Source organism: Struthio camelus, chromosome 4 (genome assembly GCF_040807025.1).
Source record: "Struthio camelus isolate bStrCam1 chromosome 4, bStrCam1.hap1, whole genome shotgun sequence".
Taxonomy (NCBI): Eukaryota; Metazoa; Chordata; class Aves; order Struthioniformes; family Struthionidae; genus Struthio; species Struthio camelus.
The window spans coordinates 52355716-52382655 of NC_090945.1; the positions used below are offsets into that span (position 1 = coordinate 52355716).

The 26940-nt window shown below is 37.1% G+C and overlaps 1 protein-coding gene across 8 annotated transcripts in view; it reads right to left on the minus strand.

The window, feature by feature from the left end:
* Positions 1–1139: 1139 nt before the first annotated feature.
* Positions 1140–26940, minus strand: part of FAT1 (FAT atypical cadherin 1) — a 116521-nt gene continuing 90720 nt past the window's right edge. For 4 of the 8 annotated variants that reach the window (XM_068942706.1, XM_068942703.1, XM_068942705.1 and 1 more), the window contains 17 exons: positions 25318–25551; positions 23609–23998; positions 22027–22241; positions 21471–21608; positions 21019–21162; positions 18860–19057; positions 13792–14593; positions 12712–12843; positions 12440–12603; positions 11340–11802; positions 10634–10787; positions 10264–10374; positions 9417–10048; positions 9037–9174; positions 6704–6763; positions 3830–3865; positions 1140–2887 (listed from right to left, as the gene is read on the minus strand). In XM_068942706.1, the coding sequence (XP_068798807.1) occupies positions 2262–2887; positions 3830–3865; positions 6704–6763; positions 9037–9174; positions 9417–10048; positions 10264–10374; positions 10634–10787; positions 11340–11802; positions 12440–12603; positions 12712–12843; positions 13792–14593; positions 18860–19057; positions 21019–21162; positions 21471–21608; positions 22027–22241; positions 23609–23998; positions 25318–25551 (4637 nt within the window). In that variant the 3' untranslated portion in view covers positions 1140–2261. Of the gene's footprint in view, positions 2888–3829; positions 3866–6703; positions 6764–8494; positions 8549–9036; positions 9175–9416; positions 10049–10263; positions 10375–10633; positions 10788–11339; positions 11803–12439; positions 12604–12711; positions 12844–13791; positions 14594–18859; positions 19058–21018; positions 21163–21470; positions 21609–22026; positions 22242–23608; positions 23999–25317; positions 25552–26940 lie in introns of those variants that run through there. The other 4 variants (XR_011141043.1, XM_068942704.1, XM_068942708.1 and 1 more) reach the window with 4 other exon arrangements.

Consider the following 26940-nt stretch of genomic DNA (forward strand, 5'->3'; position numbering starts at 1 on the left):
ACTTCCAAGGCCAATTCCTACTGAAAATCAGGTATTAAGAGCTCTTGGGCAGAGCTGCCACTAAGCTTATCCTTTACAGCTCAGGAAGAGAGGGACATTAAGCAGTGAGCCAAATGCCTATAAAGGTGCATGATACCCTTTACTCGATTTTGTAACATTCTTATGTTATTAAATAATAAAATGTTTTTACTGACAATGGGCCAGATGGGCAAAAAGCTCTTACTTGTCAGGGTAAACACTGCAGCTTAAAGCTAGCACATTGCTTTAAACCCCTTGATTAGCTTAGCCTTTTTACATGCTTAGGAGAGTCTGAGCTGCATGCAGGCAAGTTAATACTGAGAAATGGCTGTGCAGTGCCTGGCTTCTGGCTCCATCCTGTAAACCATTCATTTATTTCCATTATACAGCTGCCAGGCTGGGATTTGTTCTGTTATGTGCAGAAATTACAATGCAAATATAAATCTAGTACCTCGTTCTCTCAGATGATGGGAGGCCCGGGTTCGCCTGAGCGAATCTGATTTTGTACCTTTCCAGGCTACAGAATTTTCTGGAATAGTAAGAAAAAAATGGAAGCAGATTTGAAATGGCTCTAGGCTATATGAAAAAGATACTACTGTGTAGTGGACTCTGTTCTGAACTTCAAAAGTGAACTGAACTTCTGAACTTCTCTACCCTCACACAGGAGGTAGAGAAAACTTATCTTACTCCTTCAGTGCACCAACAGGGCAATCCTGTAACATAAACCAACAAGGCTTTGTTCTTTTCTAGTTGGAAAAATAGCTGAGCAGCATACACAAGCAAACTGTGTCCTCTCTGACTTTCTGTTCACACTGGAAGTTTAAGTTAATCCAAGAAACTGCAATTGAAATATAATTGCCTAAAAAAAAAAAAAAGTGTATTCATCACAAACCCAACAGAACTTACCACAGGAATTTCAGCACAGAAGTGCACAAACAGGGCAAAGATTACTGAAAATCACTACCTGGGTGATTAAGAAAGGAAGAAATTGCTATTTCAACTAAATAGCTTTCAGTGTTGTCTTTTCTGTATATAGTTTTGGGACTTCAGAACAAATACTCAGCAATTTACATAGACGTATTATGTGTTTAAAGAAAAATGCAAACTACTGAGAAGGCTACTGAAGTTTGATACCCATCAATCTTTATTCATAGTGGCCTGATTACTTTTTAAAACACCATTAAGTAGACACACACTGCCATCTAGTGACCATCTCTAACATAGCTGCAGCTTGATTTCTGAGGAGAGAAAAATGTGTTGCTTGGAGCAAGTAACTAATACAGTACAAAACAAATACAGACTTGCTTAAAAATGCTGCACTGAATGCGTTGTCAATTGTATAATATATAATACAGATACACAGAGCAAAGCTAAAGTATTTTATTAATAATTTATTGTCAGTAAGAAAGACTGGCTAAGGGTAGTTTTCAGTAAAAACCTTTACAAGACCATTGCATCACAAATATACAGACACTATAAAAACTGTGTCATGGTGGTTTTGGTTCTAAACTGGTATGTAGGGGGTCCCCAACGCACTTTCCAAGAAGGGAAAAAATGTTGACAGTTCTAAAATACAGCAACCCATTTAAGACATTGCCATGTAGGTGACCCAGAAAAATATCAGTCTTAACCTATGTACATTTGGAATTGTGTAAATATATTGTGGGTTTTTTTTGTTTTTTGTTTTAATAATGAAATGTCAAACCTTAGTTTTGGAGGGGGAGGAGTTCAGACAGTGATGCCCTGATTATAATAAGTCAGGGTGCTAGTTTTTAATGGCACACTAACACCACTAGGTTCAGTGGAAAACAAATTCACAAAATATCTACAAAATCTAGTTAAAACTATTAAAATCAAACTGTACATAAAATTTACAAAAAGTAGGAGAAAATTAATTTGCATTAGAACTATATAAATATATGCATCATGCTAACATGGTGTTGTGATTTTTTTTAAACATAGACAATGTAAGTAAGTACAAAAATATGTTCAGAAATGGCACAGCCAATGGAAATCTTGGAACCTTCCAATTACAGTAGGTCAGGAAATGGAAATAGACTGATTTAGTAAAATAAGCTGCGTGATCCAATGCAGCCATGCCAGTTTAGCTCACTGAAACAAAAGCATTCACTGTGGCTGGGAAAAAAAAGGAAAAAAAAAATTAAAAAAAAAAAAAAGCTCTTGAAGGTTGTTCTACAACTGACAGAGTTTGTTAAAGTCCAGGCACTTTTGTTGAGTGTGTGTCAGACCTCTGTATGTTGCTGGGAATCAAGTGGAGGAATTTTCACATCTTCAAAATGGCCATCATCTCCACTCTCATAGTCACTCATCATGACTTCAGACTCCATTTCACAGCATGCTGACACATCAGAGCATGAAGCTGTGGAAGCATACACAGACATGGACATGTTGTCTACAGTGGGTGCTTCAAAGTCTCTATTGTATCCTAACGTGTAAGGAGCATAAGGTTCTCTATAATTACTGTTGACACCACTGGTTGTGGTCTGAGGTTCTGACATATCTGCAGGATAGTGATGGGGAAGATACTGGTTAAGGTTAAATCTCTGCCTGCTTCTTGTAGAAGAACCCAAGCTACCTACAGCAGGCATGTCTCTGGGTGGCTGTATTGACTCAAACTGGTCGCTGTATTCTGGTGGTAACGGTGGAAGCTCATCAGGTGCAGGGAAGTCATCAGGTGGAGGTGGGAAATCACTTTCTATGTCATAACCTCCAGGGTAATAGTCTGTATCGATGGCATTTGGATCTGTGTAGAGGGGAGCTGCCTCCTCAACCACTTCGTAATTTGGATACTCTTGGATACCTGGCAATTGAACGCTTGGCATCCAGTCTGACGTATCCCAGTGATAACCTGAAAGGTGAATTTTTTTTTTTAAGAAAAGTAGTATTAGTATCTTGTCCTCACATCAATCAGAACTAAGTCGTCAATACGTGTTTTAAGACAATGCAATCGCCCATGATTAGGACACCACTTGTTAATTAGGGAGCAATTTGCCCCTGGTTCCACAGAAGACATTCAACACAACACAACTTTACATTATGCCATGCATTAGATACTGCATCATTCACATTGGAATTTTTAAATTTTTTCAGATATCTCACCTAACATGGGAGGAGCTGTAGGTCACCTATGGCATGTGCTGTCACAATACATAATGGTATACAATTGTTCACTGGGTAACAAATAACAGCCTCCCTGGTGCAGCTAAATTCTTATAGTCAGTTGTTGAACAATTATAGTTAGGATGATACCAGCTGCCTGGTCTTATGAATACATTTAACATATACAAGCCTTGCTTTTCCTACTCAAAAGAAGCAATTTTTAATTGGTAAAATATCTAGAATATTTAAAGTGACTTTACCACTTAATATTACCATTTAGTTAATTTCACAAAATGCTGTTAGCTCTTCAGTAGCTGGTATCTCACAACACTTCCATAGCCAGATAAAATCCTTTGACTATTAGTAAAGACATTCCACATTCAAATACAGCAACAGTAAAATCAAGCTTAATCATGCATAAATGACAGAACTTGATTGTCTTTTACAAAATTCCCTTGAATAAGTCTGTGTTGCTCTATTGGACACTAGATGCAAGCCTAATCTTATCAAAAATAAGTTGGATTTATTTGCTAAAAGGAAAATAATACAGCCTTGGAATAAGGTGCAAACCTAGTAAAGCGTAATCACTGCAGACAAACGCACAGCAAACGACTTATAGTAAGTCTGTGTTAAAACCAAATATTAACAGAAATATTTTGGTGAATATCAATGAACCGCATGCAGAAGTCACCTCTTGAATTGCTGAGGTCAGGAACAGCAAAAGATTCTTTAGGTGGCAGAATGAGAAGAAAAAAGGAGAAAACATTTGTAGTTAGGACTCAAATAGGAGAACTGATGTAAAGACAAACATAATGATTGTCACTCTGATACACTGCTGCTTTTGTCTGGCTTTGGTATGCTGCAGGCTAAATATGTCAGTTTATTTAGCAGTACCAAGACTGGCATTATTTTCTCCTGGGCTCCTTCTTTATTAGACTTGAACTGTAGAAGAAATAGCTACAGAGTTAATGTACAGCCCACCTGGGACAATTGTATAGTGGCAAAAATCTGCAGTCCAGAGTTTGCTCAAATCACCATTCAGTAAATTTCAGGCCTTCTGCTAAAAAGGTTTAGCAAGACTTGGTCTGATTGTTCTCTTTCCTTGCATCCCCTTGGTTTTCCATGTGGGGCTCAATCTGTCAGGATTTCTATTTTCTTAGTAGATGCGAACTCATCCAGCGTCTAGCATCTGTAACACGGTGCCCTGGGAGTCCCAGCTACCTCTGTACAGCTATCCCAGCAACTCAGGCTCAGCAGACAACTGTCCTGTTATATGATAAATACGAAACCTTTTTCCTTTCAGGTAGGTATATTCCTATCCAGGGGTGTAAGGAGACTTGCTCACCCTAATCCTAGAATCTTCTCCTAAGAACTGATGCTTGTATCTATTTTCAGAAGAGTGGAGGGACAGAGGTTGACTCTTTTTTTTTTTTTTTTCCCTTCTGCTTACCTAACCAAGCAATAGAAAATCCTGTCCATTCTAAGAGAAATAGCAATCCTTTATTATCCATGATCTCAGACTCTTAAAACATCTCTGGTCTCATCTCCAGGGGAGTATTCTAACCATGAGCCTACTTAGAAGACAGCATTATTCATTTTTCTAGGGAAATTGGGCAGCAAAAACCAAAAGTAATGGGCAGACTGCGGCCTGATGATTTAGAGCACTTTTACCAAGAAATAGGGAGATACGGGTCCTGTTTTCTGTTTTGAGGAAAAAAATCACTTAACATAAAACACAGAGACAGAAACTATAACCTATCTTTCTAGGTGACCATCTGCTAGACTGGAGCCCTATTTCCTTTTGCACTCGGTGCCGTTGATTTGCACAGTGGGGCAGCTTTAGCTGGGGAGCAGGGCAGGAGAAGTGCATGCCTAAAACTGCTTTAGGATGAAACTGTGTCTAGTTAAAGTTCCTGTTCCTGGCGTGCCTGTTGTGCAGAGCTCCTTGAGGAGGCTAAAGGAAAAGACCATCTGTCCCAGAGCTTGACCTTGCTTAAGGCTTGAGCAGTGAGTGATCTCTGCTGCTCCAACTGCCACCATTTTGGGGGTGCACAAAACCAGAACTCTTTACTAAGACACTTTAAAGAAAGAAACACTTATTAAGAGTAGAAACTTCTAGGTGTTAAGAAGAAGCTGAGCAGTATCTCCTTAACTTCTGTCCTTTATGAATATTTTGAAATGCATAAAATAGTTGTATTGTATGTATTAATCTTACAGTGATACTAAAACACTGAAGAACGCTTTTACTTTTTTCTTGAGAACTACATCAGTCATTTGTAGCCTCTATGAATTAAAATCAGAAAATCTCATAAGCAGTTCAAAATTTCTCCAAGTCTTGTAATTTTGCCTTTGTAAATACTGCGCATTATGATTTTCTAGCAGTGAGGTCTATGCTCTGCAGGTACACATTAATAAAATATTGTCATGTAATTAAAAGTCTTTGCATTTGTCTGCTCCTATTTTTAAGTTTGCAAACATTATATAGGCTGTACTTCAAATTACAAACCAAATAGAATCCACAGTTACTATAAGCAATTTTATGTTCTTAAGGTGACTTTGTTTTAAGTAGGACTTAATATAAGAGAAGGAAAAACTACTTTTCAAAAAAATTATGAAATACAAAAAATACTGCCTCTCTGATCTGTGGCTGTTACTCATAAGTTCTCAGAGGTTACTGCTGGGGGTGGGGGGGATCCAAAGCACTGAACTGCTTGTGTTATCACTTTCAAGGCTTTTTTAAAGTCTACTGAAATACTAATTAGCATTTGTGTAGACTCACTGGCACCCTTATTACTACTAATACTTCTAAAGAGTTTGTGTACAGTGCTTTGCAGACTGTTGAGTTCTTAAATGGTGGCAGAAAAATCAAATTCCACTGAAAATAGCTACTTGCCTCTAACTTCCAAATATATACCAACTCAGAGATCCATCCGTGTGTGTGTGTGTGTGTGCGCGTGCGCGCGCACATATATATACATGCATATAGGCACATTCATGCCTTTCAGGTTCTCTGGTAAGATTTGCTGGTGAGCAACTACTTAAACTGACAGGCATATGTCTATATATATCAGCTGCTTTTGAGAAATCAGCATTTGTAGCTAAAGAGACAGCCTGATCTAAAGCCCATGGGAGTAAGTTACTGACTTCAGACTGCCCCTGTGCTCAGCTGGACAAGGTGCCAACAGGGGTGCGTGGGAGAAGAGGAGGAACTAGGGGCTGCTGGTTTTTCATCTACTCCAGTGTATGTAACTGCTTTTGCTGTCTTAGTTCTGCTGGGGGATCTTGTGTGAATATTTGCAGACGAGAGTAAGAACTGAGACCTTTTTATGCATTTTTTTTTTAAAAAAAAAATCACACTTTGAATCCTGCCTACAGGGTAGCCACAGTGCACACAACAAAATATGAATATACATACAGGATAAATATAATTGTTACTAAAACTTATCAGAAAGTCTATATAAATAATACTTTACAACTAACTCCCATCTACTATGACCACGCTACTAGAAGACAAACATTCATTATTCTGCCAAATGAGTAAATAAAAATGAAAACATGTATATACCTTCTTTTTCCACCGAGTCAACAACAGCATTGACAAGGTGTATTACAGTCACTATGGAAGCTTGTAAAAGGTATAAAAGGAGCAAATTAAAACAAACCTATAGTTAGCATCACTTTAAACAGCATATAGGTATACAAAAAAATACTGTAAATTGCAGTTCATTACTATTTTACAAAGTAAGATTATCTGTGTACATATACATGTACTCTTTATCTAGAAAGCAATTGCATAAAATACATAAAATGCATCTAAACCTGAATTCAGTTATGATTGATAACTACTCCTGAAACAAAAAATTATGCACAAGCACAGAAATGCTTTAGTTAAATGGGCATTTATGAAATATTGCCTGAACATCCTGATTGCATAATACAGCAATAAACTCAATTTTTCTACAGGCCTGTGTTGGGTGGACTACAGAGTATTGCATTAGGCTTCCAATTTCCAGCTGCAAACTACTATTTTTTTTTTAATGAATGGAAAGCCAGGGGAAGAATCTTTCACTGAAGCACAACTAAAATACTAGAATATGAAAAACATACATACACTGAAAATTTCTGTTACTGACCTACTTAACAAGTTATGCGTGAACAGTGGTATATAGTTGGGAACACTAAATTGAGGTTGCAACGTTCCTGTTTAAAAACAACCAAAATTAATATACTTTTTTATTATGTATGTTTTCCTCTTCCCAACATACTTTTGGTAGGGAGAAGGATTTACTTTTATAGGGTAGGTTGAGGTAAGCACTTGCAATTTGTTTGCATGGTTTGGGGATCAAATTTCAAACTTAGAATCTACCAAAAAAGGAAGGAAGGAACAGTCTCTGATGCTACAGTTTTTTTTTAGGCTGATATATTAATGAATCATCTACAGTAACAGAAGATAAAGTATCATCTACTGTGTAACAGGAGTAGTGATCAGAAAGGCAGGAAGGGAAAGAAACTCCCACTGAAGCCACTGTGCATGCCTAAAGGACAGAATTCAATTTTAGGACTGTCAGCCTCACAATCACATCACTGACTTCTTTCATTAATTTGAAGAAGTGCTTTTATATATTAACTTTCATATCTATTTTTTTCTGCATCACGTCTCCCTCCTTTATGATCAATACATGACAAGAAATACCAGTAAGGATATATGAAAAATATGGGATGGAGGGGAGAACAACATGTACTGCACAACACTTAGTACCACAGGAAAATAAAAGTTGACGTTGATATCAAGTCTATTGATAAAATGACGAGAACTATAAGCATACCATTTTACTTTCACCAATCATTAACAAACATAGACATTTCTTTTCATGTTTTTAAAGAACGAGCCACTGTACTTTGAGAAGCAGAACGTTCTTCATTCCTAAACTAAAGGAATTTCAAATTCTTTGTACTGTACAGAGACAAAAGCAGGAATTGGAGTAGAGTCAAAATACCTTAACTTAGTGACTTAAATTATGAGGCAACTGTAACTTTGTCCAATCAGTCTTAATATCTAAAAGTTTCTGAGTACAAATAGATGCGTATCAACTGTAAAAGCATCTGTCATCACAATGGAAAAGTGAAAGCTTTCCAATTAATAAAAAGAATCAGATAAATAAGTATGTTGATTAGATTTTGATGGACCAGGATTATCATTAAAATGTTTTTATTTCTATTTTTATACTGGCTTTTTTCAGAGTATGAAATGATGGAATAATTCATTTTCATCATGGTGAAAGCCAAATATACTGCTCTACTAAAATAAAATTTCTTTTTGTACAACTTCCTTCATTACTCAAGTAATCAAACTTACAAGCAGTCCCTTAAACTCTGCTCTCACTCAGAACTGATCTGATCCATATGGGAGCTGAGGTCGCAGCAAGGAAAAAAAAAAGGAAACAAATGAAACTGTAACACCAGAAAGCTTTACTGAAAGCTGAAGCTCAAAGCTAAAGTCATATTTGTGCAGAGGCTATTTTTAAATTGACTGTATTCTTCAGTAAGGTGTTAACTAATGAAAACCTGTAAGAGCATCCCAAATTTGAATTTACTTTTAAACAACTCCACACACCTTGTGCTGCATTTTCATTGTTAATATTGTAATAGAAAAATGAATATATATATATATATATATATATATATTAAAAAAAATTGTGAGGTAATTAACTTGAGGTATAAGATAGGCAAAACACTTTAGAATTTAATAGATTTGGGTATTACATAAGTAAATACAGATATATATATTAAATAAGCTATTATTTAATATATATTTGATATATGTAATTCCTATTAATAGATGCAAAGACAGAACAAATGAATGTAAACAATAGTACAGAATGACTGTATTTTACATACCATTGTCATCACATGATTCAGACTGGAAGGAGCTAAGAGACTGGACCTCAGACATGCTTTCTCTAGCACTGTAAGGATGAGAGTTCTTTTCATCCAGAGACTTTTTTGAAAGGCAGGGATCAAGATCTACAACTTTAGCTGAAAGAAAAAATTTCAAATGGGACAATTAATAGATTCTAGGTTAAGGAGCCAATAAGTCCTAAAATCTATACATTCTTACAAAATTTATTGAGCATAAGGCCTGATCAGACTCAAAAACCTGTAAATTCATAATGTCTTTTCTATCCTAACAGGCATAGACAGACTTTGAATTCATAGCGGAATTGTACTACACGCATGCACCACTAACAGGAAGAGAACAAAATAAAAATATTTCTTACTGTCATAGTCAAAATCCCAGCTGGGTTTCTGTATTGAATCGCTGTCTGAAGGAGAGTTGGAGGGAGGTGGAGGTGGCAGGTTTGGTGCTACACTGCAAACAGCTACAGCTTTTCGGTGACCATGCACAGAATCTGGGTTAAAAGTACTAAACTCAGGGTGCTCAGGGATGGCAGACCCTTCAAAAGAATTCCTGTCAAGATTGTTCCTAGAGTCACTCGGGATGCTTGGAGTGTACGAAATGGGACGAACAGGAACCTGTGGTGGGATGTCAGAATAAATGTTCTTATTTAATTTTGAATCAAAATAAGGTCTTTGCAAGAAAGCTGTTGTAGCTCCCAGTTGCTTGTCTTCAGGCTCTGGCTGGTGTTTCCTCTTTCTACTAATTACTTTGTGGCAAACAACAAAAATCCCAACTAACAGGAATATTCCTGCGACGAAAACAATAATTCCAATTACTTCAGCTAAGCTAATGTTCCAAGATGTTGAAACGTATTTGTTGAGAACAATGTCTGTACAGTGTTTTCCTCCAAATCCATGGCTACAATTGCAATGATAGGAACCGTACGTATTCTCACAAAGGGCACCATTGAGACATGGGTTTTCTACGCATTCATCAACATCAGCCAAGCACCTAACAGAAACAGAGCAGAGAAATAATGGTTAGTATACATCTGTAGTCACTAATGCAGTCTCCTTGTTCTCAATAATTCTAGATACTTGTTTTTTAATATGCTGTACTGAACACTACCGGGCAATTTGCCATTTATCAACACTTCAGATTTCAACCAATTTGAATTGATAAATAATGTTGTCAACAATTCATTATCTGTGTGGAACACTACCCACCTTTCTCCGCGAAAGCCTGCTTCACACTCACAAACAGGTCCATCCAAACTGTCAATACACTTGCCGCTATTTTTACAAGGGTTGTCTTTGCAATATGGACCCAGCTGGCACCTGCACAGGTTAAAAAATACATATATCTATTAAAAAAAGAAAAAAAACCAATGAACTATTACCTTACTCTAAGTATGTAGTATAGGATTCAAGGTTATAATGTACTGGCTAGCATTAACCTCAAACAACTCCAGTAGACTGGCTTTCAAAGTCTCAAAGCTTTAAATAGGAAACAGATAAAAAGGAATATAGAGAAAGTGTTACATTTATAGCCTATTCTCTAAGGGGGTCATTTGTACAATAAACAATACAAACATACCTTTGGCCTGTGTATTGTCCTCGGCACTGGCAGATAAAATCATCGTTGACTGGGATGCAGGTACCACCATAAAGGCAGGGGTTGGAAGCACATGGGTTGACGCTTACATCACAGTGAGTTCCCATAAACAAAGGAGGACACTTGCAGTAGTAACCTGAAATCAAATGCACTCCTTTTGAAAGGCATGCATAGCCTTATTAAGTATATATATAGAAATATAAACGTGGGAGGCAGCAAGGGGGACAACCCTCCCTGCCCACCTACTACCTGTCTGAATAGAGGGAGGATGGAAAGAAACAGACAGATACATCTTATTAGAAAACAAAGGAAGAAAACGTATTAAGTTTTATGTGCAATTGAAGCATAACTTCCTTTCCCTCACAAAATTCAAGCTTGTCAGAACGTTTTCACAGTTTTTGAAGAAAGACTCTAAAGAATCTTCAGTTAGAGCAGTCAGAGGATGGACTTCAGGTGTTAACACCGAAGATTAAATTTCTGGTTTTCTGACATGTGTTGTCTGCTTCATATCCCAAAGAACCGAGTCTGAAAGGCAGGCAGACACAGCCCTCCCACCTGCTCAATAACCAGCCTTGTACAATTCTCTGGAAAAGGAAGAATTACTCACAAGGCTGTTCCGTCCCTCCAAGGCAGGTAAGCTGGAAAGCAGTTTAGAAAAATAAGAGCAGAAAAATGCAGCAGAGCTTACCTCCATTTGACAGTGCATTGCAGATGCCTCCGTTCTGACACGGACTGCTTGAACAACCTTCTGTGGTAGTCAGTAAACAACCAGGAGCCACATCTACAGATTCTTCCATGTGTGCATTATTTCGTGGTTTGCTGCTTAGAGGTAGCTCTTGTCCATTAAGTACAATAGAATCCATACAGCCTCTGAAACCATTGCTAACCTGAGGACTCCTGCCATGTCTTGTGCCTTGCTGCCGAATATGACCACCAAAAAACACATGGTTATCCAAGTTTAGTGTCCGAAGCGTACCAGGAGCAGTACCAGATGCAGTATGCACTCTATCCAGAACAAGTCGTGCATAATTCCCATCCACTTCAAGAGAAACTGAATGCCACTGGCCATCATTAATTTGAATGCTCTGAACGGAGACAATCCCAGGCCCACTGCCACAATCAAATTTATATTGCAGCCTTCCATGGTGAATCTACAGAGGAAAACAACATCATCAACTAATGGACCACATATGTAGGAGAGTCCCTAAGAAAAAAACAAAACTGTAAAATATTGATGCCTATAAAAGTTTGTTTGCTGGTGGTGTTCATAAAGAGCAGTTTACTAACATTGTACTGCAAGCATTTACAATGATTGTCACTCATTGTACACAGTTCTTTTAATTAAAATGTATACCTGGGTACGTTTCTTCTCTAGTAGAGAAGGTCACAGATCATCATCCAAAGATTATAGTACTTCAAGATGTAGCCTTCTCCTTCTGTGATCCCTTTAAGTGACTAATGTCACAAATATTTTAATTGTCTTCTGTATGGACTTACAGACTGCTCATACTTTACAGCAGATAATCTATGCAAGCATCTCTAAAGTCTGTATTTAAAATTGCTCCTTGGGGTTTTTTAATTAAAGAAAACTAATTCCTTTTACACATTAAAAAGTTCAGTAGAGGTTTGCCACTTGGATGTATAACAAACTCTACTTTGAAGGCAGTTCTCAATTATAAGGGTTCTACTGAAATAGTACAATTACATCTTTTAAATTGGCATTAAAAATTACAAAGTTGATGGTAACAACACAGGAGGAGATCTATGAAGTGGGAGATTTTAATATACCTCTAGGATACTGTAGTCTGTTCCTCGAGCATACATAACAACTGCATGAGCAGAGTAAGTTCTAAGTCTCATTGTCAGCTTCATTTCCTCTTTGTTCTCATTTTCCATGAGACGATATTTCACATAGCTGCTCCCAGTAAACGTCACTGCAGATCCAGCTGATGCTTAAGAAGACAGAGAAGCATGAAATAGAGTCACACAGGACTGGAACCGAACTTATCTTTGGAAAGAAGTATGGTTTTACGCAGAGAGTTTCAGAGTGAATTTCTCACCAGGACACTGTCCAGCCTTGCTGTCATGGCAAACACAGGTATATTTTCCTTCCTTTGGATCTCCTAGACATTCAGTGCCTTCAGGGCATGGGTTTCCTTCACACACACTATTCACCAGAGGGCATCTCCCTTCTGAAAAATGAAATACATTACTTCTCTTCTGTTGGTGACAATGGTATTTTGTGGAGGTGGACACTTAAGTACAGTAACTAAAGCAAAATAATCTTGGATTAGATCAAACCAAATGACACTCCTAAACATCAGACAACAAGAAAGTGAATCGACAGTTATTGAATATGATCGGTAAAAATACAGACTAGAAAAACGGTACGTGTAGTGACTGATGTTCAGAATTATCTTGAGCAAGAATATACAATGAACAATTCAACTGGTACAGTTTGGAAACCGGTGCTGTGGTTTAAGCTTTGCCATTACTAACATTTACCATTAAAAAAAAAAAATCCAAGCAGATATTAAACATGAGGAAAGAGGATCAGGGAGAAGAAGAGAAGAACAGGTGTTTGTTTGACATTTAAGAGGAACTGGTTTTAAAAAGGTACTTAGGATGTGATAATTCCCAGTAATGTCACTTAATGATAAAAAATATATATATATTTTCCTATGAGCCAAAGACCAATTAATCATCTGCTTTCCTCTGTGTATTTTAATGTATGTTCCTTTCCCAGTTCAAGGTATCATTCCCTGCCAAGTCTGAAACCCATGTGGGATGTTCCTCTAAGCAGAAACCAGGAAATACCCGGGTGCTTTGCAAGAACTTTGTGCATAGAAGACCGGAAATGGCTGACAATTTAGGATAGGTAACAAAAAAGGAAGCTCTTCCATGAGATGGAAAAGACAGTTTAACTATAAAACAATCCCTTTCCACGGGCTTATATTAGGTAGACTCTTAAAATAAGGTCATGACACAAGAACTATTCTGTACTCCAAATATAATAAGGCAGATATTGCAGGGATGGTTACAGGACATTCTTCAATTTTGTCCTGTAACATTAATTTTCCACTATGTATTATGGCTCTGTAAAACCGGGACATTCTTTTGAAGGACACCGCTTTCCTTACCTTTACAAAGGCAAACTGCTGTTCTGTGATGACGTGGCGTGACAAAACTCAGCCTGGCTGTGCTGTGAGTTGACATGATGTTCTCATCCACTGTTACTTTTTCTTCACAAAATTTCAAAGGACAGTCTAGGCCTGCACAAAGCTTATGGAAAACACCAATTATCCGGACACCCAAGATCTCCTCTAGGTCAGCCACAGAAGAGTTTATCTTGTGGAGCAAAATTCTTATCGGGTGCTGAGGGCTGCCAAATTTTTCAATATTCAGGAGGACATCGAGGTTTGAAGGAGGATCGGAAGGCTGCAAACTAACAATCTGGATGTCATTTCTCCTCACACCCAGTATGTTTCTTAAAGCTCGCTGGAAATTGCGCCAGTAATCACCAATGAATTCTTCAGGAGCGAGGTTTGCAAAGCGTATTGCAATGCTGTGATTTAGCAATTCTTGTGTGATTTGTCTGATATGCACAGTAATATCAGCTGCAGTCGTAAATCTTCCATCTGTAACAGTGACATTTAGGAGGTATTGTCCTACATCTAATCTTTTATGCGCTATTAGTTTGCCACCGGTACTGGAAACAGAGAACAGGGATTCCATTTTGGGGTCCAGACTGTATGTCAAAGTATCATAAACATCTTGATCAGTTGCATGAACTTTTCCAATGACACCACCGGAATATTCTTCCCCAAACGCTGTAATAAAGATTTCTAGTGGCAGAATTGCTGGAGAATAAATGCTTTCCTCAATAACTCTAACGTCAACGTAAGTTAAAGATGACAACTGTGGTTTTCCATTGTCTGCCACCTAATGGAAGATGAGGACAGAGTTAGGTTTTTGCTTTATCTCATCAAATTCTACTGTAGATATTTGAATTGTACGCAAGAGTATTGTATATTTCTTCCAAAAAAAAGTACTTTATAAAAACGTCACAAATATAGGTCCTGACAAAGAGTTAACACTGAAAATTTAAAAAGCTTATGTAAGTGCACACACCAGGCAAACAAGTTTTCATGTCTTCCTAAGACTAAGTGGATGCAGCGTTCTTCATACCTGGAAACGCAAGGAAGCCTACTAACACTTCTAGCAAATACAGAGAAAAAATGCACAGTAGCTGATTTCAGACAGCAGATGGTGCTTGAAGCTTTTTTAAACTTCAAGCATGGAAACATATTAGCAAGTCAAAATGACTCATGCACTAGAAATTTACAACGCGCTTCACCCCAGTCATTAGGAGATGGTCTGTTAAAGACAATTTGAAATGCAGTACGCCAAACTACTTCAAAAGGAAAACAGTCCCTGTAGAAAGTTACAATTAATTATGCTGTCTTTCATGATTTGTGATCATAGAGAGGAGAAAAAAAAACAACAACCTGTAATGGTATTTGCTTCAGACAATTAAAGTAATTATCTTTGACAGAATCAGCCTGTCTAATTCAATTCCAAAGCCTTTTTAAACATGTTGTCCCCTATCCTCCACCCTTTTTGACAAAAGGGCATACTGTCATCATGTGAAGAGAGGACAAAAGTAGTAGAAAACAGCCTTCCCCTCCTCCTCCTGTCCACTTTATTTCTTTCTGCTTCTCAGGTCTGGTCTCCCTTCCACCTCTCCAGAAGAGAGCTCTGTCCCAGCTATTCAAAGCGAGACTAAAACAAAGGGGAAAGAAGAATAAGAGCAGGGAATAAAGGGACAGAGGGGATGCACGGCTCAAAAGGTAGAGGATATCCTGCATCGTTCAAAAGATTTTATAGCTTTACTAGGACTACAGGTGGTCAGTACACTTGCTCATCTATACGGAGAAGCTCCTTTGAGTTTTCATAGAAATTTAAACAAAAGAGGAAAAACTTCTGGCACAAGATTATTTCTGGATGTGCATATAATTGTAGCATTTTTTAGAAGGTAATACACGTCTCACAGTATTATGTAAATTTTAGTAATTCCAAAAGACAGGCATGGTTGGAAACCTGACCTCTAGTAACCCAAACTTAAATAAGGAGACAGAGAGAGAGCTCCAGTTTGCAAAGTTTTGTTTTGCCTAGATTTCTGTCTGGAAACAAGACAAGGCAGGGAATTTAGCTACAGAAGAAATGCCCAAGGAAAACAAGAAAATGATTAAAACAAACAGACACAGAAAGTAAAACAAATGGACAGCAAGTAGGAAAGAGCAGCTCCAGGAGAAATGATTTTTCAGTAGTGGAGATATTTAAAAATCTGCTGCGCTTTTAAACTAAAGACTTAGAGTGGCACAAAAGACTGTATGACTCATAGCTGAAGATTTTGCAAACTAATGCTGTGAGACATTTGTTAATGGATAATCTATTTCCTTTGGAGAGAAAGAAAATGTGAGTGAGTGGCATGCCCATAAAAGGGGCTACTAGGAAAAAAAAAAAAAAACTTATTTCCATTAAAAAGACAAAAGTAAAGTTAAGGAACGGTTCATGCCCAGGGGTCGTCAGTAAAGCTGTGTTTTTTTTGTAACAAGTTAAACCCTGCAGAAACCAACTAGAGGTGAAAGCTGTCAGTGCTGAAAAGCTCTGCTAGTGAAAGTCAGTTTAAAAAAAACAAACAACAAAAACCAACAAAACCCCCATATATCAAGGGCTGAGACATAACCTCTAACTTGTGAGGTGCAAGAAAAAAGTGCAGAAATGAAAAATACTGTAAACATGAAAAGATGCCTTCCTACAGCCTTTGAAAATCTTTCTTGTAAGTGAAAAGAATATTGTTCTAAGGAAATCATGGACTATTTTTAATGCGTAACACTGAAACTGAAGTCTTGTGATATGGAAATGTTAGTTTTAGTCTCAGATGCCTTCAGACTCATGTACGGTGTTTCTCTGAGCCAGGATAATAATGAATTATAGAACTGTGACTATTTTAATAAGCTATCACAATAAATGATGATAAATGGCAACTAAAAGACAGCAACATATTTCCAGAATCTAGGCAAGGAATTTGTAGACAGGTAAAAAAATACTGGGAGTGGTTGGTACAGCACATACACATACACACACACACACACACACACACACACCCCCCCGTGACAGTGATATATTCTGCTTTCATGACATATGATCTCTGAAAAAGCTTTCGTTCTAAATGAGTAAATTTGTTTTAAGATGCACGTTCAGCTACTGGGTGCCATTCGAATACCCCTTTTTCATTCCGTAGGAAAAAGCACTTTTCAAGTGCTGTGCTAAAGATGAGACAGCTGAAATAATCACAGCTGATTACAGGGCAAGGAAAGGTCAAAGGTGCAGCGAACTCATGACATATGACAAAGACATTATCACAGTTTACACAGAACAGAAATACTTTGAGGTATGTGCATTCAAAGCAACATGTTATAGAAGCAAAATACATAGATATTAGTTACTGCTTAGAGGAAACACAAAACAAAAGACACAAATCTTGTGTTATACTAATTGCACATATACGTTTTAGGAAAAATAGTCCCTGTTCTTCCTCCCTAAATGAAAAGGTAACTTTATGGAATTCAGTATACAGTTTGGAAAGCCTACTCTGTAAGTGCTGCCAAGCCCAGCTCTGCTGCTTTGGACTCCTGCAGGCTATGAAGGAAGGCCAGAAGAGACATCACTTGAAAGTTAATCTGTCCCATGAATAATTAGCAGATCACCAATGAGAAGAAAATAGCTCACAGAAGGATGAGGTACTCCTCTGCCTCCTTTTTAATCTCAATTCTTAAATCCTAAACTGCACTTAAATTGAGCTTTTCTCTATGCTGCTGCCTCCTGATATCATATTTCAGTGACTCAGAGGAGTAAATCACAGCACCTGTGTGGGGTGGGAGGGAGGGTGGTGAGCAGAGGGGGTTCCTTCCATAAAGAAAAGAGATAGACTTCACGTAAATATGCCATGATTACTAACCCAACATGGACAGAATCCAGCAAACGCTGGTGCAGACATCACTGCTCTCAAATTCTGCCTGTGCATGTTTACTCAGAAGTTGTTTGGAATACCATGGAAAAGAATGATGTGGAGACTGAAAGATAAATTCTTGCAGGCCATGTAAACTCATGTAAAAATAAAGGTGAAAATTTTTTCTGAAACACTAACCTGGAAGTGAAGTTTAAGAATTAAGGCCAACTATTTTTAGCCTTCCCATCTTAAATCCACTGTTCACAGCCACTTAACTTACAACTAAATTAAAAAGAGTAAGATTTAAAAAAAAGGAGTGTGAACTTTTCCTAGCATAGGGTAAAAAAAAAAGGGGTTTTTTTTGTTTGTTTTTTAAGAGAACTTAGCTACGTTCTCTCTTTTAGTAAGACTGATTTTGAGACACTGTCTATTCTGCACAAGAATGACATATCCAGACACATAATAGCCTTTCAGGGTTATTTTGGAGTTCTATGCTGTGTTTTCGATTGCAAGAATCTGAGCCACGCAGGTACTGCGCTGTCTGCGCGAATCAGACACAAAGGTTGAATGCTCTGACAAAGTTCTACGGACACTGGTTTTCCAAATGTAAAAAAATAAGATTTCAGTGGCCTGAAAAAGGAGGTTGCGCTACAGAAAACTATTCAGTACTGCCATGCTGTTCAACTTTTAATATCTGTGCTTCTGCTGTATCAGTGCAGATCAGCTTATAGCTTCAAGGATCAGAGCGATATTGTTTAAAAAAAAAAAAAAAAAAAAAAGGAAGTTTACAGTTAACAGAAGGTGGCTCAAGGGACCTGTTGCCATGCTGGCTTTTCCAGGTAGATGCTAAAGTGTAGCCAAATGCATAGTAGTCTGAAAAACACACCCTGCATGAAAGGCAAAGGGCTTACCAAGAACACTTACTGCACTTTAAACTTACTGTAAGGCTAAGTTATATTAAGCTCACTTTTACATCTGTGTACACTTCCATTTGAATCAGTGCACTTCACCTCTGAAGATGTCACCACAAGGAACACACCTCAAATCACTACTTAGAAAGTCAGGATCTTACAACACAGAGACAAGGGCTTATCCTCCAAGTAACAGGAAAAGGCAGTGGGTTGGGAGTACGTGGGAAAGTTAACTAATACTTATGCTAATAGCATAAAACAGCTAGAAGTAGCATATCCTACCTTAACATGAAGCAAGTAGTGATCTCTCGCTTTGCGATTCAGCGCGGCAGTTGTTGTCAGCACTCCCTGCTGGTTAATCTGAAAAGTGTTCTCTTCATTTCCACTCAGGATGGTGAAGACAAAAGGAGGGCCATTGTGAGAAGAATCCTTGTCTGTCACTACTAGCTGCAGTACACTGAATCCAATAGGCTTATTTTCCTATAAATGCATAATACAATCCCGTTGGTTTTGTTATAATTAGAGATACAGCTTGACACTGATTTCTTTTTACAATAGGAAAAAAATATTAAAATCAAATTACTGTCAAAGCAGTTAACCAATATAAGTGAAATCAGAACGACAATACTGTTAAAGGAAAATCCTCCTCTCTGTGAATAATGATGAAAATAGTAGAAAGGCAGCATATTTTTTAAACTTCGTCTTACAGTTTTTTAAAGTAGCTCTGCCTTGAAACTTTATATTTTCCACCATTAGTCTGAACTAGGATTACAGCAGATTAATTACTGAGTCATCACAGATTTCAAATTTAGCTAAAATACTTATTAAGAATAACGCAATGCCTTTGTTGGGAGGAGTAGAAAACCACACTCCTCCATCTGACTCCCATGTCCTTAATTAGGGTTCTGACTAGAGCCACAGCCTGGTTAAGACATGGAAGGCAGACTTTAAAATGTATTTCACAAAACCTCTTCAAGCGTAGATTCTGTGGATGCCAGAGGTTTCACAGACACTTCATACACATAGGTTATCATGTATCTGATACACACACACAACTCTAACACTCATAATATTTTTCCCAGAATATTCATGTTACACTGTATCGACCAGTTTTTTTAACATTTTTAAATGAAAAAAAAAAGTAGAAGCGTTATTGTGAAGTATAATGATAATAAAATGTTATCCTTTCACTGTTGCACATACTCCTAATAACAAGTATACTCTCTGTTCTTGGGAGAGTACGTAGGTACACTTCTGTCAAGTTAATTATCAGGTCTTGCTGCTGAAGCCTCCCCCCCACCCCCGGCCACAAAACAGACAAAGACTATCATTTAAAAACACAAATATTTACATTTGGATATCTAAAGTATTTTGATTTTCATAATAGCCAAACACATTTCCAGCTATGTCCAAATGTGCATCCTCAACTCCAACGTATCAGGAAGTGTGCACCAATGTTCTCATGGAGCCCCTCCAGCTTTTTCTCTGCTATCCTCATACTGGGATAGGCTGATATGAATGAACAATAAAACACAGATTTTCCTTCCTAATTTTGTGGGAGAAACATTACAGAGTTAGGTTACAGAATCTACAGTTTCAGGGGATTCTTTAATTAAACGTTCAAGAGAGATTACGATTGGTGAAAGCAAAGTACCTTTGACATCACGCAGAAACACACTTGCTTTTTTTTTTTTTTTTTAAAGTAAGATATAGTGTATGTTACTTGCATACTCTGTATAGGTGAGGTAGAGATAAATCACCATCCTCATTCTCTTTTGGAAAGCTACCTTTATAAAGCATTTACGTGACATGATTCAGGATGACAGGATGTACTGGAGTTGTCCTCTGCTATCTTTGCTTTGGTAGACAGGTGTTTGAATCAGGCAAATACCTGCCAGCTATTTAAGAGTCTGGTGCCTTAGCTGCAAAATTCGTCAAAGGACTGGTATGCAGTAATATGAAATACTACTATTCCTGCTTCAACTGCTTCTGATACCAGAAGAGGCTGATATGAATCATATCTTGAACCATGTGCAGAATACTTCACAGCAGCAGGCAGGTAAAGTATTTTTTTCTAAGCAGTAGCTCTAAAATAGCAAGACTATTAGGTATTTTAACCCAGCTGTACGACAGTAAGCACATTATAAACACAAACGTAATATATATGCACACACACACACACACAAACTACATACAAAAAAAAGAATACACACTCCTTGCAACCTAAGTTTCTAAATAGACTGCACAACATGGATTTTGTAACCCTTAACGCTTATTCAGACAAGCAGTCCCATTGACAACCTCGAGTAATTAAAAAATACAGAAAAATAAAATTGAAGTATTAGGTTTATCAAATTTTGCCTACTTTTCAAGACAAAATTCCACTCAAGCGACATTATTAATTTGATTATTAAAACTTTATCGTCTATATTTAAGCTTACCTGGATGATGACACTATAGTTTCCTTTTGAGAATACTGGAGGATTGTCATTTACATCAGAAACATCAATATTAACTGTAGTTGTGTTAAGTCTCGGCGGGTTTCCATTATCCGAAGCTTGAACTGTCAAGGTGTATCCTGAAATCTAAAAATAAATTTAAAAAAAAAATACAGATTCACTGTGGAACAAAGAAACAGTAACAAATTCAGCTTTTCTTTTAAGGAAGAAATATTTTTGTTCAAATCCCCAATAAGGCTTAAGTTTATTTATGTCCCCCTAAACACGACCTCCGCCCTCAGCACTGCCATAAATAGTTGCTTTCACTTTGTTGTGGTTATATTCACTTTGGAATATTTGAAATAATACTTGACAAATATAATCCAAAAAGTGGTGGTTTTCAATTACTTATAACCAAATTAATCCCAACTGTTCAAAAAGTATCAAACACTTACTTTTTCTCTGTCTAAAAGTTTAGTCACTTTTATTTCACCTCGGGTAGGGTCAATTGTAAAAGGATTCCCCTGATTGCCATCTATAATCGAGTAGTGAATGTGGTTGTTTGAAGGTCCATCAGCATCATCCGCCATAACCTACGGGACATTATAGTCTCATTTAAAACACGTCTAGACAGACACTATCAGGTTTCAAATAAACTCATCCTGAAGATGAGCACAGCTGTTTCATGTCTAATAAAATTACAGCGTTCTCGAGAGAGACAGCACAATATTCGGCACATACCAACATCACCTAAACTCATTTCCTGAATTCCTTCTGAAAATGAAGTCACGTTCTCATGAGGAGAATACAAATATACCACGCAGTATCATGCGCTTGCCCAGAGCACCTCATGTCCCTGGTTCTGAAACTTTTTCAAAAAATTTTCAGTTCACTCAGTGGCAAATTTATCTATTCTTTTATGCCTATCTCCAAATATTTAATCCTCCGATACTGAAATGACAATAGTCATAACAGAGTATTTTAAGGGAAAAAAAAGATGATAATACATACTGTAATGACTGACTGTTCAAGGATAGCATCTTCACTGATTACTGCAGTATAAGTGTCTTGGCTAAACACTGGAGTATTGTCATTAATATCTGTTACATTAATGTTCACTGTTACAACATCACTTAATGAAGGTGTGCCTCCATCTGTGGCTTCTACTGTCAAGTAATACTCATGGGAAATTTCATAATCCAGGTTGTCAATGATAAAAATGGCTCCTACAAGGAAAACAGAAAAAAAAATCACGCACAAACAGAAATTCTGCTATTACTGTAGCATTACATATTACAGCTTTTGAGTTTGTGCTGATAAATAAGCAGTTTCTTCAGGACTTGATTCATCACTGTAAAGGTACAGCTACCCAGAGATATAATCAGGCTTTACACATAAAAGGAAAGAGTTCAGAAGTTCCTGCCATTACCATATAAGACTTGCACTTTATAATTACTTGGCTCACAGTTATTAATAAAAAAAAATAAAATTAAAGAATGATTAGGAAAATCATTCCTAGAAAGAATGATTTTCAATTAATCAAAAACATTAAATGACTTCACTTCACTTCCCTTGCAACCAGCATTAACGTCTGGCAAGCAGTACACGGACATAACAGCAGAACTGTCCGACCATGGATTGTCATTGATAGAAATATTTCAGATAAAAGTGTCAGTTTTTAACTGAATAGTTAAGATAGTGCAAGTCCCTAACAGACTTGCTGATCTACTGCTGGAAGAATGTTTTTCTGAGTATCCTTCTCCTCCTTTCATGCAGGTGAAGAAGCCAAACTGGCAAGGTACCTCTACACTACAGTACCAGTGTGCACACTGGCAAGAATAATAGGAAGACTTATTTCAATTACACTGGTACAATTAACTACTATTAACTTTTGGGTAGGAATCTTATTAAAAATATTTTACCTGAAATTAACTGTAGAAAAAGAACTATATCAGAAAAAAAAGCTAGAATTGAGGTGAAGATTAACAAAATATTGTCATTAATGGGGTAATATTTTCCAAAGAATCTAAATGCTTTCGGAAACTAAATCTGACTAACATTCAGGCCAAAAATTTCTGCTGTCCTGCTGGACACACGACTGAATAGAATCTGAATGCAATCTTTCTTTACTACCATATCAAACTCCTCTAGAATTACTGTCTTTGTGGACTAGTTTTCCTTGCCAGTTTAGTTTCTGATCTTTCTTTTACACATTCTGGCTACTCATTCTGATTACACATAATGGCTTTTGTGAAAAGACTATTATGCTTCTATAATTATAGAATTTTTCCATTCCCAGAGTGGGGAACATTCTGGCTAGGAAACCTTTACTCTTATAAGACTAAATAAATCTAATGCAAAAAATCCCAATAAATAGCAGCATTAAATAAAGTTCTTGTTTCACATTCTATTGCCCTCCTTTGCATACTGGCAAAAATGGGTGAATAAACAGTATCAGTGGCTTTACAGCCAGGATGGCTGTATGGGTAATATATATGGATTAGACATAATCTAGTTGGCTGAATTATTGCAGAGCACAGTACAGCACACTGCTTGGTTAGGCTAACACATATTCACAGTTACATTTGGTTACCTGTTGTGGAATCAATACTGAATTTTCCATGTTCATTCCCACTGACTATTGAGTATGTGATTTCAGCATTGGCTTCGATGTCCCTGCTTGCAGCATAAATCTGGAGAACTTCAGTTCCAATCAAAATGTCCTCTGATACGCTAGCACTATACTCCCTGTGCTCGAATACAGGTGGATTATCATTTATATCCAAAACAGAAACTATAAGACTACTTGTGGAAGACAGTCTTCTAGGTAAACCTTCATCTGTAGCCTTCAGAGTCAGAGTGTACACAGCTTGCATCTCTCGATCCAAAGGTTTCTCCAATTGAATGATTCCAGAGAATTCGTCAATAGAGAACTGGCCTTCTGCAGAGTTCACTAGTGAATAATGGATTCGACGGTTTATCCCTGCGTTTTGACAGAAATTGCAAAGGATGACAAAACAGTTAAGATACACCAACATAATAGTGGATCTGATAGCTACAGAAATAAAATGTCCATGTGAAATACTGTCATTCATCTTAAAGTACATTTCGGCAACAGTTAACAGTTCCTGTCAAAGGCAAAACAATCCCCCAAAAGACACACACCGATTATTAAAACAAAACAAACAAACAAAATTAAAGCTAACACTTTGTCATACAGATTTTCTGTCACAAAAAAACCCACGAAGCACGGTTCTGTTTCAGTCACAGTACTGGCTAATACGAAAACAGTAATATAAATTATAACTTTAAAACAACAGCATCTGCTTAGCAGGCTTAAAAATAACACTGGAGAATATGGGGCAGTTGAGCTGCATCACATAACCAAGCGCTATTCCAATAAGTTTAAGAATCATGTCCTAAAATTAACAGGAATATCATTTCTGGCAAGATTTCTGTATAAAAGAAACAAACAACCCCCCCGCCACCCCCCGCAATGTTCTGGGCTAAGCATTTTGCTCCTAAGCCTCAAAGACTAGTGAACTGTGAAAACATCTGACTGTTATCTTCCAATTCAATAACCTAGATTTATCATAGCACAAATCAGGCTGGTTGTATCACAAGATTGAGGCAATTATTATTTGATTTTAAAAAATGATTATATATAAAAATGATACACCTTTAAACAAAGACATACTCTTGAGCTCTTCCTTCCAAATATATGAACAAGTCTAAGAACAAATTCTTTCTAATGTCATTTTCAGTTCATGTTCACCTAAATACTTAGAACTAAACAGTGATAATAAAGAGGCAGTAAAGTTCTTAATAAGGTTGCATAGACATAAAGCGACAGTTAACCAGGGTTCTCTTTAGGATACTATCATCAACAGCGGGCTGAGGAGCATACATTCAAAACATGACTTCTGTCTACATGGACAGGACTTCATCTTCCTTTTACTTGCACCAGAAGTAAAAAGATGGACTCAATCCATTGGAACATTAATAGTTTACTGCACAAGAATGAGCCTACATTTTGTCTCTCTCTCTCTCTCCCTCTCTCTCTCTCTTCCCCATTCTTTTTGGCACAGAGACACAAGAAGGATGTTTTCCGAGCTACTAACGCATGAAACTTAGGTGTTACATGATTTAATAGACTTAAATATATCATTCAGAAGTCTAATCCTGAGAGGTTTTGAACATCTGTCAGTTCCACTGAAAGACCTAACATCTCTCAGGATACGAGAAAATAAACATTACTGTGACTTTGAGACTAGACAGAAGATTCCGTTAAAGAATGCGTACCTGCATCCGCATCTGTTGCCTGCACTCTTGTCAACAGGGTTTTAGGCTCTGTGTTTTCAAACACGGTAATGGAGTAAGGATCAGCTGTAAACTCTGGGGCATTATCATTCACATCTTCCAGAGTCAGAATAATATTAGCCTGGCAGAATCTTCCTCCTCCGTCTGTGGCTTTCACTAGAAGATAATAAACTGCTTGCTGCTCACGATCAAGTGGCATTAATGTTTTCAGTTCACCTATAAACAGAGTAACAAATACAGATGAATGTAAGTTGCAAGAATTAAGTGTCCCATAACGGTGTGTAACCTAGCATGCTTTCCTCCTCTAAAATCCATTTGTACTCAGAGAAGATGAACAACAATTTTCTTTTTGAGGATAATTTCATCAGTGGCTGAGTCAACAGCTGTACTGCACCAATGAGCTCTACTTTGGGCAAAACAGGTCAGAGGCCTGCCTCCTCTGCTCTAAAAGATTAAACGTTAAAAACCTTCAACGTTGATTTCACATCACTCTAAAACTGAAACTAGCCGAAGTAACAGTACTCTGGTGCAGTGTGTGTGCATACGCAAGCGCACATATGCATGCATGAACCATCCATGTGCACTTAGTTTAAATAATTACATGTTATTGTGTAAAGAAAATTAAAATAATCAAACCCTGCCTTTACAAAATGCAAGGTAAAATTTCATGGATTGTTTTTCCGGGCTATTTGGTTATGTTTCTTCCATAGTTATTGAGTTGACTCTCCTTCTTTAACAAGTAGCAACCAATAACAGAGGTACTTACAGCATCAAATATAACTTGTTGCTGCAGACGAAACTCTAAAATTTATTAACGTTATGAACATTATTTCTATGACCATAGAATTTATGAATTGATGTAACAACACGGTAGCACAGCACATTAGTGAAATCAAAGTTAAAAAAAATTGTGAAATAAGATCCTTCTCATTTACTTTGCCACTAAAGTACTCTTATCTTCTTTTCTGTATTCCCACTCTACCTTTTTATTTATCAGTTATTTTTTCTGTATTATTTACTACTCCCTTATTACTACTTGCTTACTGTACCCTGCAGCACAAAGGATTTTGGCCTTGACCATCCAGAAAACAAGATTAGCAAGAAAACAAAAAAAGGTCAAAGGAAGTTAAAGAGTTCATCTTGATTATATAATGATTCCAATAAAATTGGAGGCAGCTTTGGCGTATTTTACTACGGAAAAGAAATTTGTTCCTCAGTCTAACCTCAGCCCATTTTTGATATGCCAAACCAAATGATGGCGAAGAGAATCTGAATAAAGCTATTTTTAGTTCATAAACTCGCTATGATTGCTACTGACTAATATACTGAACATAAAGAGTACAACATATATAGCATACTTTTATTGCCAGTCACTTCAGCATGGAAGTTTCTGGTGCCTGGGCAGTTACTCCACTTCATTCTTTAGTTCTTCATATATTAAATACTGACCTTTTCCATGACTTCACATCAATATAATATTAATATTTATATAACAGAAATTCACATTTGAAACAATAGTTATATAATAACTATTAACACAAAGCATAAAGTACTGATATTCATGTATGTCTTAAATAGTTGTAAAACATTTCATAAAGGGAAGCT